Here is a 22,429-nt window from a genome sequence, read left to right on the forward strand (position 1 = left end):
TTTTTTTTTTTTTTTTTTTTTTTTTTTTTTTGAGACAGAGTTTCCCTCTGTTGGCCAAACTGGAGTGCAGTCACGCCCACTGCAATCTCTACCTCCTGGGTTCAAGTGACCTGGCTAATTTTTGTATTTTTGGTAGAGACTAGATTTTGCCATGCTGGCCAGGCATGTCTCGAACTCCTGGCTTTAAGTGATCCACCCACCTCAGCCTCCCAAAGTGCTGGGATTACAGACATGAGCCACCGCCCCCAGCCCCAATGCAACATGTCTAAAATTTATTAAGTTCTCTGCTTTTAGCTGAATTAGACTTTCCACTAATCTCTGGACCATAGACATTCCTAAATAAATCTACTATATAACTGTCGTTTTTCTTTCCCATATCTTTCCAGTTGTTTTAAATTATTCCGTGGAAATTTAGTCAGATATGATCCCTGCTTAGCATGGTGGCCTGAATATAGTTAGGATTCAGTATTTTTACATCGATATATTTATTAAACATTGTAATCAGTTGAGGATTACAGCAATCTAAAAGTTTAATGCATATCCTTGAGCTTATGTTCTTGATGGAGAGGTAAGATTAACAGATGAAAGAATTTTAGAATAGTCTCCTATGGTAAAGATAATGTTTACAGAATGTAAACATTCTGATCACATTCTGTAAACATTAAACATTTCATTCTGTAGAAATGAAATGGGCCTGTGGGGAAAGTAAAAGTTAGGTTTGACCCTCAAGGATGGATAAAATTTTGAATGAATAGTAACTTTATTATTTGGCTATGTTTAGACTCTTTATCCTGAGTAAGGAAAGGAAAAGGAAGTACAGGTAAAGGAAAGATAATAGCTCTCATATGTTTTCATGTTTAAAACATCATCTGGGAACATGACATTCCCTGCTTGCCGTCATCTGCTTACCGTATAATAGAGTGCTTCCACTGCTGTAGTTATAAAAATACAGTATGACATTTCAGGCTCTTGTGGTACTCTAAAAGGAAGCAGGATAGGGTATTAATCTGGGAAAACCAAACTCATTTCTGTGAAAAATTAAAATTATACTTTCTACCTCTCAAACAAGGAAGTTAGGGGTGGATCTTCAAAATGTTTGTTAAAAACCTAGATTGGTTGTTTGGCATTTTTCAGTCAAAAATAAATTTAGTGAATTTGTTTTTAATTTAGCTTCTATCTGTGCTGTTCTACCCCACCCTGCAGCTCCCAGCCCCCCAGCCTTGTCTGAAAACCCAGACTACTTATATCTGAGTTATAAAAAATTACTTTTTCTCACATGTAGTTATTACTAACTTCCTATACTGTGATATTTGGTGATAAAATGTGTTTTTAAAATTATTTGTACTAAAATCATACTTGGTATTTGAATAAATAATGCTTTGCTATATTTGGTTATACTTTGAAGGCAGGGCCTCTTTGATAAGAGGGATAGGAGATTTGCTTTAGGTTGGGGTTGATCTACTGTAACTCTTATATAAGTATTTATTTCAGTACTAGAATTAACTTTTACATCTGTTGCTGGCCCCATTTTACTGGAGCAAGGGATAATGATGACTCCCAGCTTCAAGTATACAGTATACTTAGCTTCTACAAACTAATGAAATATATATAGGGAAACCTGAACTAATTTTCTTTAAGGGTAGATGCCTCATAGATTTCTGAGAATTGACTACCCAATACAATTGGATATAGCAATGGTATTTACCAAGATTCAGTAAAAGATAGCGGGATCGAGAAGAATGCCCTAGAGCTGACACATTTGGATTATAGTAAGATACAGGACAGACATCTCATGTTGGTGTGAACCAATAGAGAAATATGGGCTTCATCAGAGTAGCTGTGGAAAGATTTGTGACTGATAAAACAACAGTAGGTCTGTGCCAGACTATACCAGCTATAATTTCAAACTCAGACTGTTATTTGAAGACCGCTGGACTTTTACTAATATCTGATCTTCAGTTCTGTCTCTGCCACTTACTAGCTCTTTCACCTTGGGTAAATCACTTCTTAATGCAGAAGGCAAGCCAGGTAGTACAAAATTGATCATTTAAAAAGTGGAGTGGCAAACCATAGCACCACACAGAGGCATAGGTGAATAATCTGCCTGAAGCATCACTTCATTTCATCAAGGTGCCCACACTGCATAGCATTAAACTTAAAATTAGGATATTCACATCCTACATGTAATTGTAGGATATCTGGGCAAAGTCCAGGATCAACTAAACTTTAACTGACAGCCAAGTATAGTCATCAACTATTCCTGTGTGTGAAATAAACTAAGTCTAATTAGCTTGTGCTCTCTTTTTTTTAATCTTCAGGGTTTGCTGCATGGTTACTTAAGTTTCTGGTCTAGTCACGGAGCATGACTAAACCTCAAGGAGGAGCAGAACACAGTTGCAATCATGGGTGTAGCATTCTTTCAGATTTTCTCACCTGTTATGTCAAAAATCAACAGCAGTCAGAAATAATGTTCACTTGTTTTTGAAACCAGCTAGTCCTGTTGTGGGTGGATAAGATTGCTCAAGGTAGTATCATCAACATTTCTGTTACTTTTAACCACCTGTGTGCTTGTATGCTTCCTTAGTTCAGGCTTTAGCTCACCTTTGTACCCTCAGTTTTAGCTTTATCCTGTAGCTTTAATCTCTTCCTCCATCCTTACTCTTACTTGATTTTAAAAGCTATTCATTCATGTCATTCTAGCTAAAGCCTTTTAAGTAAAATTGCTTCCTTCCGTCCAAAGCAACTTGTTCAAACTTTTTTTATTAGCAAATATATATGATAGAAAAAATTTACAAATCTCACTACGAATTTTTTAATTTTTTTCTATTTTTATAGATTATATTTGTCAAAGTATAAAAGTGGCTTTAAAATATTTTATTGTGGCTATGTATAATACAGTTATCCCTATAGTTTTGCCTCTTCCTGCCCTTTCAACCACGTTGTCCATATGCAAAATCTTTTTTCTACTCACATTGTTTCTTCATTTATCCCTTGAAACATGCCTTATGTTTTCTTGGACTGGTGCCTGATACCCTTGTCCACATTATTTTTTCTTCTCATTGAATTAACTTGTCTTCTGTTACTTATTTTTTCTAAATCTCATGCCTCCTTAAAGGAAGGTCCTATGTATATTCCTTCCTTTCCCTAAAGCTTCTCCAGCCTGTAGTGATTTCTAAATCTTCTGAATTTGTAGTATTTTTTGGTCTGTTCCACTTATGGAAATTAATTATATACAGACCTGTGAACATGTGTTTCTAATTAACTCTTAATATTATTGAAATGTTTGTAAATGTTTTAGCTGACTAGATTTTTTTAAAGATGTTAGCTCATAGGTCTTATATTGTCCTCTTTCATGCCTAGCACAAATGCTGAGGTAGACAGTTTATAGAAAATTTATCTATGTATTACCAGTACTTAATATTGTGTCTGGCATATAAACTTTCAGTAAATATTGAAGTTATATTAAAGAATTGATCTTTAGGTAGTAGTTTCCTATAAATTTATAAGTTGGGAATATTTCCTTGTGAAAATTAACCTCTTCCTCTATATCCTATTTCCTCAACTCTGAGCAAGATTCCATCAAGGCTGTGTTTCTGAGGCCATTCACAGTATCAACCCAACTTACCTGAAATCTAGGTCATCAGAACCTGGATGCTGTTACATATTATTGAAGAGAACGAGTGGTTTTGAGCTCAGGCTTTGCTCTCAGAGAGCTTGAGTTCATATTTCTATTCTGCCACTCCCTAGTTGCATGACTCTGGATAGTCTTTGTTTCCTTTACTGTAAAATGCAGATGGTAATCACTTTTATAGCATGAGGTTGTTGTGAAAGATTATCTGTATAAAGTATCTGGCACAGAATAAGTGGTCAGAAAGAATGTTAATAATTACTATTGTTGTCACTATTAATAGTAAGCATTCTCTTTACTGATAGCTTTTCATATGATAAAGTCATCTGGTACTATAGAAATTTTAAGTGAATAGCTTTTCAGTAAAGTTTCAGCATGTAAGTTTCTTCCCAAATTTATATCTTGTCTTTGAAGTTCAGCTCTTTCTGAAACCTTGTGACAAAGAGAAAAAGACAATGAGCTGCAAACTGGGAAGCTTGAATTGTACTTCTGGCTTGCTCACAGTTTAATTTTTTAAGCTTTAAGATAAAGTGAACCCATTGTATTATTGTTATCCATGTCTATGACTTAATTCCAATGATTTGTAAGCTTGCTTGAGACGAAGACAAAGTTTTACCAAAGTTTATCTCTGTACTCCTTACTATGGCTTAGTGAATATTGAATAAGTACATAGCTTCACTTCTCTCACCTGTAAAAATGAAGGGTTGTACTATCTAAAAAATTCCTTTTGGCTCTCGAATATTTTGGACATGGGGGTCAGTGAAAAATTAGCCCATCATTGGAGAAGAATTGAGAATCAGGAAAATATAAATGTGAGTGTTGCAACTGATAAAAGTAAAAGGCTGTCCCCCACTTTTTTATTTTAAAGGAAAGATGTTTAGATCCTGGTCTATCCAGAAATTGGCCTTTCTCGTCTGGTGTAACATGTTTATTCTAGGTGTTACAAATCTTTCTTTATCACCAAGGTTACTCCAAATAATTTCAGAACTGACCTTGAGTGGTAGGAGGCAGAGGACCCCTGTGGTTTTACTCTGGTGTTCATAAATACAGTGCCCACGTAAAAGAAAATTTTCATTAGTATTGAATGCCATTTTACATTACTTCCAAAGTAGAAAATTTATAGTCTTATTTTTTTAACTTTCATATTTTAAAGTAGCCTTAGGTTCTCTTTATTGGACATCTATCTCTGAGATCCTCATTACGTGAACATTTTAAAATGTTTACATACAAACTCAGGTTTAAATATAATTACTTTCAAAGTAAGTCTGTTATTAGTAATACTTTATATTTATTGAATGTGTTATATATTTCTCATGACAGATTTTTTAAGCATGTTCAGTAAATCATCTTTAATGAAAGAATTGTAATGTAAAGCGAATTGCTGATTTTGTTTTCCATTTAATTGTGAATTGGTTTACTTTCGTGATTTTTAAATTATAAAGTGCCCATATTGAAGTACATATTAAATGTAACTATGGGGAAAAAATGCCAAAAATAAAAACAAAAAGTTCAAATAGTACAAAGAGGAATATCTAGTAAAAAATGTACATTCTGCTCCTCAGAGTCAGTTATATAATGTGCATGTTTACAAAAACATTTAATGCACATGTAAGCATATGTAAACATAATTACGTAGACTTATATATCCACATGCCTTAAAAAAATTATACTTTAATAATTTGCTATTCCTGTCAGTGACCAAGTACATAGTAGTTGTTCAATAAATATTTATTTTACCCAGTACTCTTTTATTAGTCAATAGCTGGTTCGTTTTTCTCACGCATTTGGTTCTTAAAGTGCCATGTAATTTTCAAGGATCTGAGACTTTTTCAGCTATAATGAAAATATATTTTTTCAGCAGTACTAAAATATTAAATGTAAATTTAAATAAAACTACTTTTGTATGTGACTTAAATCAATCTGCATGTCTTATAATCACACTGGGTACAACAGGTTTAGTTCTCAGACTTGATAAAACTTACAAACAGGTTTTACCAGTTTACCAACTATGATGAAAGTACCTGATCATTTGTTTCTGAGTTATAAAGTGAATTGTTATGAAGTTACACAGCAGGCATACTGGTATTTGAAGAAATGCTCATAGTTAAAATACTTCATATTAGAATATGGTAGATTCTTAATAAAAGAAGTTAATTTTTCCAAACTCTTCTTCTTTTGTATTAGGACATTTGGAACACAAAAGGCATTTGCTTCTCCTGGAAAAGAATTGTGGCTTAATCTAAAGAAGCACATTTATCTTGAAGCTTTAATATAACCTGTTTTTAGTCTTAAAATCCAAAGTACATATAGGGTAGTCCAAAGTTAAAATTAATTTCTTCTATAAGTAATTTTTTTTTCTGACAAGATGGAGTTGATTTTAATGAATTGGGAGATTGTTTTTCTTTTGCGACATCATATTTATTTTAAAAGATATCAGAGCTTTTTTTCTTGGAGAATATGAAGTTATGGGCTTAGAACTAAAAAAAATTAGAAAATATTCTTCAATGGGCATAAATATACCAGTTGAAAATTAAAGTATGTGTTTCCCTTCCCCAAAGATTCTCCCTGTTAAATAAACGAGTTCTTTAAAACTTTTAGAGAAACAGTAATAGGATAAATGAAGAATAATGTGTCATGACCAAAGTAGCATGTATCTACTCTAGGCATGTATACATGATTTAAAGTATTAGAAGATAAGAAAGACTTAGTAAACTAGTAATAGATGGATACTTAATAAGAAATATTTATCTGAAATTAATAGCCAACACTTTACTTAACATTCTATTAAATCAGATATAAAACAATGAAGCCTGGTATTACAGCACCAGAATATTGGTTGATAAAAGTTCATCCATTAGGTGTACATGTTTCCATATTTGGGTTAGAGACTTCAGAGTAGCTAATAAGGAGCCAAGATATGGGCCTAAGAGAAGAGAACATAGTGGTAATGGCCAGATCAACTAATATATCAGGAATATCTAGATATTAAATATAAGATCAAAAGACATGAATAATTCACACACAAACCCCAAAAATAGATGGCCAATATATTTTTGAAAGAATGTTCAAGCTCACTGAAAATCAAAGAGGTGCATAATTAAATAAAATACAATTTTATAGTATGTTAAATTGGTGAAAATTAAAAATAATAATACTGAACATTGGCAAATGCTATTACATACTATTGGTGGAATTCAAATTGCTATGTACACTTATTTTAAAAAGCAGTTTAGCAGTATGTATCAATACCCTTAATAATATTGCAGTTTCTCATTATGTAAGCTTCATTTTTAAAAAGCAATGCATACATGATTCCAGCACTTTGGGAAGCCAAGGCAGGAAGACTGTTTGAGGCCAGGAATTTGACACCAGCCTGGGCAACATAGTGAGACCCACATTTACAAAACAATTAAAAAGTCAATCAGCAATGGTAGCACACCTATAGTCCTAGCTACTTGGAAGCCGATGTAGGAGGATCACAAGAACCCAAGAGTTTAGGGTTATAGTGAGTTATGATCATGCCACTCCACTCCAGCCTCAGTGATAGAGTAAGAGCCTGTCTCAAAATGAAAAAGCAAGATATAAAGTTATATATATAGGTTTATTTTATTTTTATATGGGGGAAGTTCAGAAAACAATATTTAGAAATTCAGGGAAAGTGTTTCATGATATACAGCCCTTATCCCCAGTTTTAGTGGTATTAGGATGATTTATCTAGTCTTCTATGTAGTTTTATTTTATAATTATTTATAATACTTTTTTTAATAATTGGAAGGAATATTTATGGTGCAATAAAAAATATTGGCAAAAAGTAGTTAGATTAATTTTGTTTTAAAGAGCTGGAAATTTTAGGTGTTGCATAGTAATCCAGGAACTTTTTAATTTTTTTCTGCATTTTTTTTTGAGACAGAGTCTTCCTCTGTCACTGAGGCTGGAGTATAGTGTCTCAATCATGGCTTGCTGCAGCCTCACCCTTCTGAGCTCAAGTAATCCTCCCACCTCAGCCTCCTAGCTGGGGCTACAGGAATGTGTCACCATGCCCAACTAATTTTTCGATTTTTTTGTAGAGACAGTGTCTCACTATGTTTCCCAGGCTGGTCTCGAAGCCCTCAAACAATCCGCTGCCTCGGCCTCCCAAAGTACTGGGATTACAGGCATGAGCCACCACACCCAGCCCTCCATTTTATAATATGTCATGTTAGTTATTTACCAAGGCAGATGCACTTATAACCTAGTGGTTTATTCCAGTTTAGCATTTTATATTTTCATTTATTTAAAAGGTCTATTAGTAAAAAGCCATATAAAGTTTATCCACAATATTTTGAAATTTGTTTTCTTTCTTTTAGTGATTCATGGTCTAGCTTTGGTTCAATTTCAAACAGCGGGAGAAAAACACAAAATTTTTGTTTGTTTATTTAAGGCAATAAGAATAGCTATTTTCCGGGATTCAACTTTGATTATTAATGGATCCTGCTCAGTGTTAGCTTATTTTAACCCCATATATCCAAGTTTTATTTCTTTAACATTTTATTATGAAAAGTTCAAAGTGTACAGACAAGTTGAAAGAACTTTATACCCATACATCTGCCACCTAAAATTCCAGTTAACCATTCTTGCTTTATCTCATATCAATACATCTTTTCAGCCATCTCTCCATCAACAGTCCATCTTATCTTTTATGCATTTCAAATTAAGTTGCACATATCAGTACACTTAATACTTTAGCGTGTACATCATTAATTAGAGCTCAATATTCTAAAATTTGGAGGTTTTGAGGTAATATTTAAAGACAGTAAGATATGTAAATCTGTGCCATTTCATAAATTTGAACAAAGAATTTACCTATAGTAACCCAAACTCCTACTATATATAGAATATTACCGTCACCCCAGAAAGTTCCCTCAAAGCCTTTTCCAGTCAGCTCCTACGCCTTCTAGCCCTTTACCACAAGAACACTATTAGGATTTTTTTCCTATCATAAATTACTATTGCCTATTCTAAAAACTTCTATAAATGAAATATTGTAGGTACTCCTATAAGGCTTCTTTCAACATAAAGCATCTGAGATTCCCTCATATTATTGCATATGTCAGTTTTTTGCTTTATTTTTAAATTGCTGAATAGTATTCCTGAGTTCAGCACATTTTCGGTATTAACTTTTTAAAATGCCTATGGTTACTGTATTTAGTATTTCTTAGTTTGTGCTGAAAGAAACTGGGTTATAAGGTGGAATACTATAATATCTGGCTTTCTGTCATTATTATTTTTGTTTATGTTGTCTTAAAACTTAAATTGTGGTGGGTATGGTGGCTCTTGCCTTTAATCCCAGCACTTTGGGAGGCCAAGGCAGGAGAATTGCTTGAACCCAGGAGTTTGAGATCAGACAGGGCAAGATGGTGAGACCCTGTCTCTATACATTTTTTTAAAAAATTAACCAGGCATGGTGGTTCGTAGTCCCAGCTAATTGGGAGGCTAAGGTGGGAGGATCGCTTGAACCCAGGAAGTCAAGACTGCAGTGAGCCATGATTGTATCACTGTATTCTAGGCTGAGCAACAGAGGGAGACCCTGTCTCCAAAACAAACAAAAACTTAAGTTGATAGATAGAAAGGTTTTTTTTTTGTTTGTTTTGATTGTCTGTGTTTGTTTTTTGAGATGGAGACTCCTTCTGTTGCCCAGGCTGGAGTGCAGTGACACAATCTCAAGTCACTACAACCTCTGCCTCCCGAGTAACTGAGATTACAGGTACCTGCTACCACACCTGGCTAATTTTTGTATTTTTAGTAGAGATGGGGTTTCACCATGTTGGCCAGCCTGGTAAAGGAGAACCTGCAAGCTATTACTGATCAGATATAATTAAACTGCGGGAAAATTAAATGTTTCTCCAGATAGAAACAGTGTTTAAGAAGAATGATATATATAGAATTTCTTTTAGTTCACTTAATAGGGATTTAAAGGCAAGTGGTACATTGATAATGACAGAACACTATTTGAGGAGTCAACCATCTTGAAAATTGTTATGTACTGTTTTAAAAGGTCATGGGAGAGCCCAAGGTGGAGTCCAAATCTGTATTCTTATAACTTGCATTCATTTGTTGAAGTCGTGCTTTCTGAACACAAATAATCTGTTACTTTAGATTAATATGTAAACTTTACTGTGTAAGTAACATGATTTAACAAACAGGTTGACAATAGCCTATTTATCCCTTTTTAAACATTAGCTAGATAAGAAAATTTTTCGTGTGTAAAATTTAATAGAGAAGCAGATAAAATGTCCTTCCTGCTACTTTACAGCCTACTTAGCCTCAGCTGCCATGACTTGCCTGCCCCCGGCAGCTTCTGTACATTATAGCTGCTGTTCATACACAACTTGTGAACACTTTGAAAACTCAGTAAACTTGTTTGTTCCTTCCTCTGCCTTTATTCTTTTGTAGAGACAGGGTCTTGCTCTGTTGCCCACCAGCCTGGTCTTGAACTCATGGGTTCAAGTGATCCTCCTGTCTGGGCCTCATTTAAAGTGTACAATTCATTGGTTTTTAATATATTTACATTCATTATTAGTATATTTACAGAACTCTACAACCATCACCTAATCTACTTTTGCAGCCTGTTCATAAACCCCAAAACAAATCCCTTATTCATTAGTACACACTCCATTTTCTCCCTCAACCCTCAACCACTAATTTCTGTGTCTATAGAGATAGACTTTCTATCATTATATATTTGCCTATTCTGTGCAGTTTTTATAGGTGGAGATAATACAATATGTGGTTCTTTGGTAACTGTCTTCTGTCAGCATAATGTTTTCAGAGTTCATCCGTTGTTGTAGCATGTTTCAATAGTTCAGTCCTTTTTACTACTCAATAACATTCTATTGTACAGATATATGCCACATTTTATTTCTCCATTTATCAATGGATAGATATTTGGTTGTTTCCACTTTTTTTTGCCATTGTGAATAACGCTGCTGTGAATAATTATGTACAGGATTTTGTGTGGACATATATTGTCCTTTCTCTTAGGTGGCAGTAGAATTACGGGGTCCTATGGTAGATAACTCTGTAACCTTTTAGGAAACTGCCAAACTGTTTTCCAAAATGGCCATACCATTCCCACCGGCTAGATGTGAGGATTCTAATTTCTCCACATTGTCTCCAAAGTCTTTTTATTAAAGTGAAAATTAACTCATGTACCATAAATTAACCCTTTTAAAGTGTACAGTTTGATGGTTCTCTGTGCATTTACAAAATTGTACAACTATCACCACTCTGATTCTAGAACATTCTCATCACCCCAAAGAAACCCTGTACCTATTAGCAGTCACTACCCATTCTCCTGTGCTGCCAGCTAAAATTCTCTTTGTGTTTCTATGGATTTGCCAATTCCGGACATTTTATATAAATGATCATACAATATATGGCCATGTAGCCTTATGTGTCTAGCTTCTTTTACGTAGTATAATGTTTTCAAGGAGGAGCTGCCAAACTTCCAAAGCAGCTGTACCACTTTACATTAAGACCAGTGATGTATGAGGGTTTCAATTTCTCCACATCCTCTGCAACTTACCATCTTTTTTATTATAACCATCTAGTTGATTTGAAGTATACCTCATTGTGGTTTGATTTTCACTTCCCTAGTGAGTATCATTTCCCTTTTGAGCATCTTTCCTTCATTCATTGGCCATTTCTGTATCTTCTTTGGAGAACACTTTGTCCATTTTAAAATTGTGCTGTCTTTTTCAATTGAGTATAAGAATTCTTTATATCATGTAGATATACCCCTTATCAGATACTTCATTTATACATATTTCTCCCATTCTCTAGATTGTGTTTTCACTTTCTTCACAGTGACTTTTAAAGCAAAAAAATATTTTAATTCTGATGAAATCTAGTTTGTCAATTCATTCCTTTATCACTGGTATTAATTTCCTATGGCTACTGTGAAAAGTTGACAAAAAGCAGCCCTAAAAAAGAATGAGTTCATGTCCTTTGCGGGGACATGAATGAAGCTGGAAACCATCATTCTCAGCAAACTAACACAGGAATAAAAAACCAAACACTGCATGTTCTAACTCATAAGTGGGAGTTGAACAATGAGAACACATGGACACAAGAAGAGGGGAACCTCACACACCGGGGCCTGTCTGAGGGTGGGGGCTAGGGGAGGGATAACATTAGGAAAAATACTCAATGTTGATTGGGGGTTGATGGGTGTAGCAAACCACCATGGCATGTGTATACCTATGTAACAAACCTGTGCATTTATCCCAGAACTTACAGTATAATAATAAAAAAAAAAGGGGGTTGACAAAAACGTTGTAGTGCAAAAGAACACAAAGTTATTGCCTCATGGTTCTTTTTTTCTTTTTTCTAATTTTTATTGTAGGTTCAGGGGTATATGTGCAGGTTTGTTATATAGGTAAACTTGTGTACAGATTACTCAGGTACTAAATCTAGTACCCCGTAGTTTTTTTTTTTTTTCTCCTCCCCCTCGTCCCACCTGCTACCCTTAAGTTGGTCCCAGTGTCTGTTGTTCCTTTCTTTGTGTCCATGTGTTTTATTCATTTAGCTCCCTCTTATAAATGAGAATGCGTGGTATTTGGTTTTCTCTTCCTTCCTACATTAGTTTGCTAAGGATAATGGCCTCCAGCTATCCCCACAAAAGACATGATCTTGTTCTTTTTTATGGCTGTATAGTAGAAATCTCACAGTGGGTCTCATGTTGAGCTGAATGGTCTAAAATCAAGATAACTGGCAGTTCTGGAGGTTTTAGCCTCCAGCGGGGAGACTTTTCCAGGTCCTAAAGGCTGCCAGAATTCCTTGACTTATGGCCCTTCTCCGCTTTTAAAGATCTTTGTGATTCCATTGGGTCCATCTGAATAACCCAGAATAATCTGTTTTAACCTCACTTCTCCTTTGCCATGTAAGGTAACATATTCACACAATCTAAGGATTAGGATGTGGACATCTGTGAGGGCCATTTTACTGCATATCACATTGCTTATGCTTTGTGTTACATCTAAGAAATTATTGCCTAATCCAAGGCCATGATGATTTTCTTCTGCATTTCCTACTAAAAGTTTTCTACTTAAAAGTTTTTACTGTTAAATTGGTTTATGATCCATTTTTGCTTATGATGTAAAGTAGTGGTCCAGTTTCCTTTTTTTGCATGTAGATATACAGTTGTCACAGCACAATTTGTTGAAAAAACTTTTCTCCAGTGAAGTGTCTTGGTACTATTGTCAAAAACCAATTGACCATTAATGTAAGGGCTTATTTCTGGACTCTCAATTCTATTGCATTGATATATATCCATATGCCAGAACTGTGCTACCTTGATTACTCTTAAGTTTGAAATCCAGAAGCCTGAGTCCTCCATCTTTATTCCTTTTCAAGATTGCTTGGCTATTCTGAGACTTTTTCATTTTCTTATGAGTTTTAGTATCAAGTTCTCAATTTTTGTGAAAAATGAAAGCCAGCTACAATTTTGATAGGAATTGCATTAAATCTGAAGATTAATTGTGGAATATTGCTATCCTGATATGGATCTTCTAATCTGTAAGCCTGGGCTTTCTGTTGATTTAGATCATCTTTAATTTCTTTGGACAATGTTTTATAGTTTTTTGTTTTTGTTTTTGTTTTGAGACAGAGTCCAAGACTGCTGGAGTGCAGTGGCACAATCTCAACTTACTACAACCTCCGTTTTCCGGGTTCAAGCAATTCTCCCGTCTCAGTCTCCTGACTAGCTGGGATTACAGGAACCCGTCATCATGCCCAGCTAATTTTTGTATTTTAGTAGAGGCGGGGTTTTACCATGTTATCCAGGCTGGTCTTGAACTCCTGGCCTCAGGTGCTCCGCCTGCCTCAGCCTCCCAAAGTGGTAGGACTACAGACATGAGCCCCCACACCCAGCATGTAGTTTTAACTGTATAAGTTTTGCATGTTTTTGTTAAATGTATTCTTATATGAGGAATCAGCAGTCATTCACATCATTGTTTCCCTATATGAGTATATTGTTTTTCTCTGTCTGCTTTTAATATTTTCCCTAATTTTTTGGTTTTTCACTATTTGATTAATAGGTGCCAAAGTTTCTCTTCTCTTTATTTGTCCTCCTTGATGTTCTCTGACCTCAAATCTGTATCTACTCCATCTCTTGCCTGATCTGTTGTTGACTCCAATTCTGCATATGTTAGACCTTTGTTATTGTTCCACATGTCCCTACGGCTCTTTTAATTTTCTTTTCAATCTTTTTTGTCAATGTTCGTCAGATTGAATAATTTCCATTAATCTATCTTTGAGATTCCTGAACCTTTTCCCTTTCATCTCCATTCTATCATTAGGCTATACAGGATATTTTAAATTTCAGATTCTTCTATTGCAGTTCTAGAATTCCTACTGGCATTTTTTACATTCCATATTTTTGCTAAGGTATTATCTCCTTTCATTTATTGTACACATATATTCCTTTACTTCACTGAGCATAGTTATAATAGCTATTAAAAATCTTAGTCTACTGACTTTACCGTTATCTCCTAGCATCAGCTAGGAGTTGGTCCCAGTTGATTTTGTTGTTTCTTGGAGTGGATCACATTTTGCTGGTTTTTGTGTAACAACTAAGTTTTGACTGTGTAATGGATAATGTGTGTGTTAGGCTGTGAAGACTGTATTCTGTTCTTTCAGTAGGCCCTTGTTCAGACTCAATCTGCAAACTTTCTTAGGTGGCAGCTTAAATTTCTGTATTGTTTGTTTGTTTTCTCCTTAGCTGGGCTGCTTGTAATATACCCTGTATGTGCATTGTTTGGGGGCAGGGAAACTTAATTATTTTAAAGTATCATGATTGCTATGCACATTTTTACTTTGGTTGTTGTTGTTGTTTTAAAAGGTTTCCTAGATTTTAGAATTACAGTTTTATTTACTAGAAATAATCATAGGTATTTGAATTCCCATTACTTATTTTAACAAATTAAAATGCTTATTCTTTTATATTTCTCTTTATTATAGATCGAGCTGGGAGCATTAGTACCCTTGATTCTTTAGACTTTGCAAGATATTCAGATGATGGTAACAGGGAAACAGATGAAAAAGTAGCAGGTGAGTAAAATTGTAAGGACAGATTTGGATTCTTTTACATTCCAGAAATAATAAAATGGCTTGAAGAATTTTTTCCCTTCTACCATTTGGTGGTATGTGACTATAGCATATATAGTTATTATACAAAGTTATGTTACTAATTACTAATTTACTGTAAGTTTGGAGGTTCCCCAACTTTTTCTTTTTGTGCTTCTATGAGTTTCTGGTTATGTATCCCTATAATTTGCTTTTATGGTTGGAGCCAGCAGTTTACAACCACACAGTTATAAAACTGGTATAAGACAGGTTTAAGTTAGCCATAATATAGTACAAAGTTGGACCTTAGCACCATTCCTTTGATCCTGTAAAGCAGGGCTGATAGTCACATACGTGTACCAATACAACTCTATTGATGATTAAAAATTGGTTTTGAGCCAGGCATGGTGGTTCACACCTGTAATGTCGGCTACTTGAGAAGTTAAGGTGAGAGGATTGCTTGAGGCCAGGAGTTTGGGACCAGCTTGGGCAACATAATGACACCTAATCTCTTAAAAAAAAAAAAAAAAAAAAAAAAAGGTTGAAATACTTTTGTGCTTATTGATAAAAGTTTGCCTTGAGTTCCCTGAGTGCTCCCCAACTGTCACAGCATGTCTTCAGAAATGTCTGACTTTGCTATGATCCAGAAAAAAGAAAGTTAATGCTTGGTACAATAAGGGCCTCTAGGACCCTGCCTATCCCAGTAAGCAGGACATCCTCTTTAATTGCTAAGACTTTGGCTTTGAGAGAGATGGGAAAAGCAGGGAGACATCAGTTGGGTATTTTGAGCTCCATCAGAATGGTAGGTACTTCTGGAACAAAAGAAATACCAAATGGGACACATGGGGCCTGTGAAGGAAAAATGGGGTAACAGAATACCTGTAACGTGATTTCTCTCTTAACCAACTCTGTTGAATTTTTCTTCCATTTACTGGGACAAGTTTTTTTAAACATACTGAAAGCTTAACCCTCATGGTCATTATGAATAAAATGAGTGTGAATTCTTATATAGCATTTGTTTCATTCTAAACACTATTCTAAATTTATATTAACTCACTGAATTATAGAATTATAATCTTCCTCTCCCCAGGATATTGAGGCTCTGAGAGAAATTATATATAAAGACTCAGTAGCAAAGCTAGGATTCAAATCCACATAACCCAGGAACAGAGTCTACGATTGACTGTATTATTTGCTACCTTTGGCATGAAAGATTAGGTTTGATCTAATTCAAAATGTCATTTCAATAAATGATTTTCATTCCTTGCTCAAGAATAGAGATACTGATCATTTTAAAATCTCAGACAGTGTTGTATGAGTTAGAAAAAAATGTAATTGTTTTACTGAGACAGGATTCAGCAATATAAATAATACCACTATCCATGTAATGGGGAAGTCACTAGAATAGTTTAATGTGGCTCTCCATTTCAAATTGTTGAATTATGAGCATGATTTATTGACAACTGTATCAAAATGGCAAATCACATTGGTAATATCTAAAAATAAACAATTCAAATTTTAGGATGAATTTATTCTAATTATATATTATATACTTGTTAAATAGCACTTGTATATATTGGCTATTATATATTATAAAATATATGGTATTTTAGTTTATTTAGAGATATATCTAGTTTTATATAGTTTTATTGTACAAAATTGTTACATATTAAAAAATAACTCCTACCCAGAAGTTATCCATGTAATTAGGTTTTTCTCTTTAATTTCCATATTAAAACTTATATTTTAGATTGAGCAAAGTTAAAGAGGTTTGTTATTATTTTCATTATTTAGATATTTTAGTACCTGTAATTAGGGGGAACTGACATAAAAGCAAAATGTTTAGCTTAAATTTATGATCAGTAATTGTTTGATACAATCTCTAACTATTCATGTCAATTTAAGGTAGAAGAGAAGAAGAAAATAGAAGTTCCTTTGACCAAATACCATTTTCATTCCCTGTCTAACTTTTTATTAAAGGCAGAGTAACAAGGTTGATAGTCTCTGTCTGACCTAAACACTTTTTGAGAGACAATGAGCAAAGAGCAGTAGACCTGGATAACCCTCAGATTTGCACAGCTAGGAGTAAAATGTATTAAGTGTGTGATAGTTTTGGCCTTCCTTTTTTTTTTTTTTTTTTGATTTGAGACTATCATAAGACACCAGACCTTACATTTTTAACCTGTAGAATATACTATATCTCTAAGTTTGGAGAAATAAAATAATTTTTAATTACTATACTGTGCTTATATATAAATAAATACTGTGATTCATGTTCAGTAGGAAAAGGGGGAAGAAGAGCATATATAATCCCAAGAGAATATCTTTCAGCCTTTTAGTGCTCATGAACAATGGCTTATTATTGAACCAAATGTGTAAGTGCGTAGATGAAACTTTTTTTAAAGCTTCAATTAATCACAATTCCTATTTCTAAAAAGATTGTGACTCTGCTTTTGCTTGAAAAGGCTGTCAAAAGGCCAATAATTGGGAAAAGATCATTGTCCTCTCATCTGCCATTGAATAACGTGTAAACCTCACCAACCCCTCATGGGTTGGAGTTTTGTGCCTGCAGCTCTCCCAGGCTACCCCTGTAAGCTGGTGGCTCTACAGTTCTGGGGTCTCAGAAGTGGCCCTAGTCCCACAGGTCCACTCAGCATTGCTCTGATGGAGACTCTGTGGCAGCTGTGACCCTGCAGTAGGTTTCTGCCTGGGGACCCAGGCTTCCCAATACATTTTTTGAAAGCTAGGTGGAGGCCACCATGGCCCCACAGCTCATACACTCTGCATGTCTACGGAGTCAGCACCGCAAGGAAGCTGCCAAAGCTTACTGCTTGCACGCTCTGGAGCTGCATCACAAGCTCACTTGGACCTGCTGGAGCCTTAGAGGCAGTGGCCGAGCAGTACTGCACCAGAATGCAGGCAGCAGAGTTTTTAGGCAGCTTTGAGCAGTAAAACCATGGAGGGCACCCTGGTCCTGTCTCCCAAAACTACTCTACTTTTCCTAGGGCTCTGAGCCTGTGATGAGAGGGACAGCCTGGAAGAACTCTGCGATGCCTTCAAGGTCTTTCTCCCACTGTATTGCTGTCTTACCTGGCTTCCTTGTCATCTCCTTAGCAAATGGCCACTTACCACACCCTTGGTTTGTTCTCTAAACATACCTTTTCAATCTTTACATGAACAGGCTGCAAATTTTTCAAATATTTCCACTCCTCTTCTCTTTTAATTATAAATTCCATCTCCCAATGATTTAATTTTGAAGCTTCTATGACTTAAAGTGTCAGAATATCTAATTTGAATGTACCCAAGTTAGCAGAAACTATGAAATAAGCTTCTGTAGGAAAACAGAATGAACTGTGTCTGTTACTATGATATGTGTTGGGGTGGGGGCACGGACGGAAGAAGAATAATGAAGAGACATCTAAGAACAAACGTCTGTATTATTTTCCTATGCCAGTGCTGGGTAGAGGGACCTTGTGGATAACACACTGAGTCTGTTTACCCATCTAGCAAATGAAGGGTCTCCTCTAATGCTTAATCAACTATTAATTTATGAGACAGATACTAGATTTCTTTCCAGCATCATTCTTACCACCTTTCTCCTGGATTTAAAAGTTTGGTTATTTAAAAAAAAAAAAAAAAAAAAAAAAAAAAAAAAAAAAGTTTGGTTATTTTTTCACATGTACACACATATTCCTTCAAAGAGGAAGGGATCTCTAAAGGAACAGATGTTTATTAGCACCTACTTTATGCCAGGCACTATGCTACGTGCTTTATATGAAGTATTTTATTTAATCTTGTTAGGAATACTGCAAAACAGGTCCTTTTTAGGTTTATAGTTTCTATAAGCCTAGAAAACTAAGGCTTATGCCAAGGTTGAGAAATTTGCCCAGTACTTCCATATAGTAAGGGACTGTATCAGGATGTATCACGTAAAGAGTTTTTATTGCAGAGCCTGCAATACATCTTTTAGTACCAGGCTGTAGCTCTGACCCATCTGTATATTCATGTGGATGGCATATTTTTGTCTTTCCCATGTGAAACTATTTCACAGAGCCATTTTCTTAGAAAAGAAGTAAAATTTTAAAAACTTTTTATTTTAGATATTTTCCATTTCTCAATTTATTTTTGATATGAAGTATACATTTTTATATAAAATGATTTAAGCAGTAGCAGGCACTAAACAAAAATCAGTAATATAGGTGATTTTTCATTTTAGATTAAAGCCTTTCTATATGTTATTAAAACTACTGTGCTTAGCGCATATACAACGTACCTCTTGAATTTTCTGGTTTTCTTAAAGCTAACAAGAGAGATCTATATTCTAAATATCAAGATTGCCATTATTTAACTTACTTTAGGCATTTCAAGCATCTGCTCTTTGTTAGGTACTATGCGTTAGATTTCTATGTAGACATACAAGATAGATAACGTTTTGCTCTTGAGGAATTTGTTCTGAAATATGTCTATATCTGTCATACAGATAGAAGTTCAGTACTTTGGAAGTGGTAATAGAGACCTTGTTTTTAGAACCCCCCTCCTCCCATATTCCTGTTTCGGGTTGACAAGATCTGTCTTTTAGCATCAGAGTCCCTGACTTTGTTCTCATATCTCTATTACTGAATTACTTCTCTAGTTCACACCTTAACTGTGTTTTGGGATCTGGAGAACTAGAACTATGCCTTCTGATTTGTAAGGAAAGACACTCCTGACTGCTGGTAAGATCAGTTAATGTTTCAGATTTATCACATATCACATCAAGTATTGGAATCTCCATTCATAGTGCCTTCTCTATAGTTAAAGTATTATGCTACTCTAGGAACAACAGTCAACAGTACAGACATATGAAGCTTATATAATCTACTAGACATTCTAAAATGGCCTTTAGATTTTTGCTGTGGGATCATCTGTCCCTGTCCCCTGGATTAGAAGTAGCCTTCTCATTCCTTAGGTAATGGCCGGGCAGCATCCATATCCATCTTTATCAGGATTAAATAAGCCTATGTGGCTTCTAATTTTATGTTTCTCCCCAGGTACAGGTAAATCTTTTCCTTCCTATTAGCAGTACATTTTGATTTTCTTGTTTTAAACCATATCTAAATCTTATTTCATGATTTTGTCAGATTTAAAATAGGATAGGTGCTCCAACAAGGCTGTAAAGAAGATAAATAGCATTTTGAAAATAGATGTCTTGTTATTTGTCACCATGCAATTAAAATAGGCTCAGAGAGAAAAAAAAAGAATACATCATTGTGGTGGGTGGTTATATTTAATCTAAAAATAAAAGTGATTATATGTTCATTAAATTTTTATGGGCCAGAGAAGAAGGGTTTTATCTTTACTTTAGATAAACATTTCCAAAACTGTATTTCATGAGAATGTTAGTTTCATAGAGGAAAAACAAAAGTGGGAAAAAAGAAAATGAGAATTTTATGGTCAGATAAGTATAGAAAATCATGGTTTTCTGCAGGATTTTTCAGGGTCCTTAGGGTTTTAGGTTATTATAGTAATTTATATATTAAGTCATAAATGTCTGAACTATGACAATTACAGAGACAGTTTAGATGAATGGTTATTTAGGGAATTATTAAAGGTTGGAATCAGTATGGCTTTGACATTTAATTGGTGTGAGAGTAAGGGGAGGGAGTAAGTGAATAGTCATCTACAGGTTTTCCATTTGGCCAGCTGTGTAAATAATGGTGCCATTATTGTAGAGACTGCAGGAGGAGAACCAGATTTGAGAGGAAAATGATGAAATCCATTTAGATAGGATTCAACTAGTAATTTATGAGACATTCAAATGGGCATAGCCAGGTGATAACTGGGTAGGTCTGTGTCTTGTGAAAAGAATTTTTAAATTTCTGAGTCTTCAAGTCCACAGGAGTGAAAGTCATTACAGTGGAGTGTGTAAATTAAGAAGAGAAAATGCCTAAGGATGATACATTGATAAACACCAACTTTGAGATGAGTGATAGAGGAACTCCAGCAGAATGAACAATAGTGGGAAGAATTTTTTTTAAGGCTGTGGGAAAGAGGATGCTTTGTTCCCACCAAGTTGAATATAGAAAAAGAAATATCTACAAACTATGGAGATTGCATCTTGCTGTCACTTTTTCTTTTTGAGACAGAATCTCTCTCTGTTGCCCAGGCTGGAGTGCAGTGGTGCAATCTAGACTCACTGCAACCTCTGCCTCCCGGGTTCAAGTCAAGCCATTCTCTTGTCTCAGCTTCCCTAGCAGCTGGGATTACAGGCGCATGCCACCAAGCCAGCTAATTTTTGTATTTTTAGTGGAGATGGGGTTTCACCATGTTGGTCAGGCTGGTTTCGAATCCCTGACCTCGTGATCTGCCTGCCTCCCAAAGTACTGGAATTATAGGTGTGGGCCACAGCACCCGGTGTTTTCTCTTATTTATTGCTAAGTCATACCTAGCAGTACTAAGTTTCTCAAGTCTATAATTGGCAGGGAGAATTTTCTAAACCTAGTAGAGGTGACAAGAGTACTGTCTTGGGACTTTTGTATTATTTTAGGGATGGGTTTTTATTCTAACTCATATCCTTATGAAAATTCAAAAGAGATTTTTTTTCTTTTCCTACAACTGTTCTGGGATACTAAAATAAGTATTAAAGACTGGGAAGTGTTATTTCAAAGCACTTTATAGTCAGAAAAAAATTCCAGAAGATTCTGACTTGAAAGAAGACAATTTTACATAGCAAAGTAGATGACTCAGACCTAGTGATTGGAACCCTTCAATGATGAATGAAAAAATACTTGCTTCAGACCAGTGTTATGGAAAACATCTTTTAAAATACAGCAATATTTTGAGTGTGGACCAAAATGAACTAAGTCTAGCAAGCATTTCAAGATAATATCAGTGATGAATTGAGTTGGACAACAAAATACTGACATTTTATTTCCACCTTGAAATTTCACATTTCACCTTTGGTGTCTCCACAGAGTTAATCTCATAAGTGATGAAAGGATAATCTTTAAGCACTCAAGTACATCTAATATACTACAGTATTATCCAGTGCAGCTTGAGAAATAACTGTTTCAACTAATCTAGAGTTGTTTATACTGACTTAAGTATTAACTATTTTGGTATGCGATGTTAATATACATCTACATCTTTGCGGTTATTACTTTAGTTCTAGTAAAATTGCATTTAGCAGAGTTGGACTAGTAGAGTGACCAGCTTGGTTGTTCATTCCTGCAGCATTTTTAATAAACATACTTATCCTCAAACATTTTTAGGAAGAATTATAATGTCTGAAAAATATTTGCAAAGCTGTTCAGCACAATGTCTCTCTTTATGGGATAATTAATTTTTGGCTTTAATCTAAGGTTAATAAAGAAGAGACATTTATATATCTGTAGATATAGCACTGCTATTAACCTTTCTTTTGAAACTTTCTCATGTAATTATTTGATTATATTATGCCTTTATAGAAATGTACTATAGACTTAAACATAAGCCTTTGTCTTTTAAAGTCTATACTGTATATTAAGAAACATGCAGCAGAGTGACTTCATTTTGATAAGTACTATCTTTTTAAAGCATTGGTAACTTCTAACTTCAAACATTTCGCAATATATATGTAGATGTGCATAAAAATATAAATTCTTGCCGTCTGACATGGGTTTTTCTGGCTTTCTGTGCCTTAACATCAGTGTTTTACTCTTGGTCACCTAACTTTCACCA

The 22,429-nt window shown here is 34.8% G+C and overlaps 1 protein-coding gene across 9 annotated transcripts in view; it reads left to right on the plus strand.

Moving 5' to 3' along the window:
- The window catches only part of RELCH (RAB11 binding and LisH domain, coiled-coil and HEAT repeat containing), a 123,101-nt gene that overhangs the window by 9,334 nt on the left and 91,338 nt on the right, over positions 1–22,429 (plus strand). For all 9 annotated transcript variants that reach the window (XR_001825316.2, XM_037738630.1, XM_017528858.2 and 6 more), the window contains exon 2: positions 14,627–14,716. Coding sequence is in view for 8 of the 9 variants with exons in the window: in XM_037738630.1 (XP_037594558.1) it covers positions 14,627–14,716 (90 nt within the window). In the remaining variant the exon portion in view is untranslated. The remainder of the gene's footprint in view (positions 1–14,626; positions 14,717–22,429) is intronic.

This window comes from Cebus imitator, unplaced genomic scaffold, assembly GCF_001604975.1.
Source record: "Cebus imitator isolate Cc_AM_T3 unplaced genomic scaffold, Cebus_imitator-1.0 Scaffold55, whole genome shotgun sequence".
Lineage (NCBI taxonomy): Eukaryota > Metazoa > Chordata > Mammalia > Primates > Cebidae > Cebus > Cebus imitator.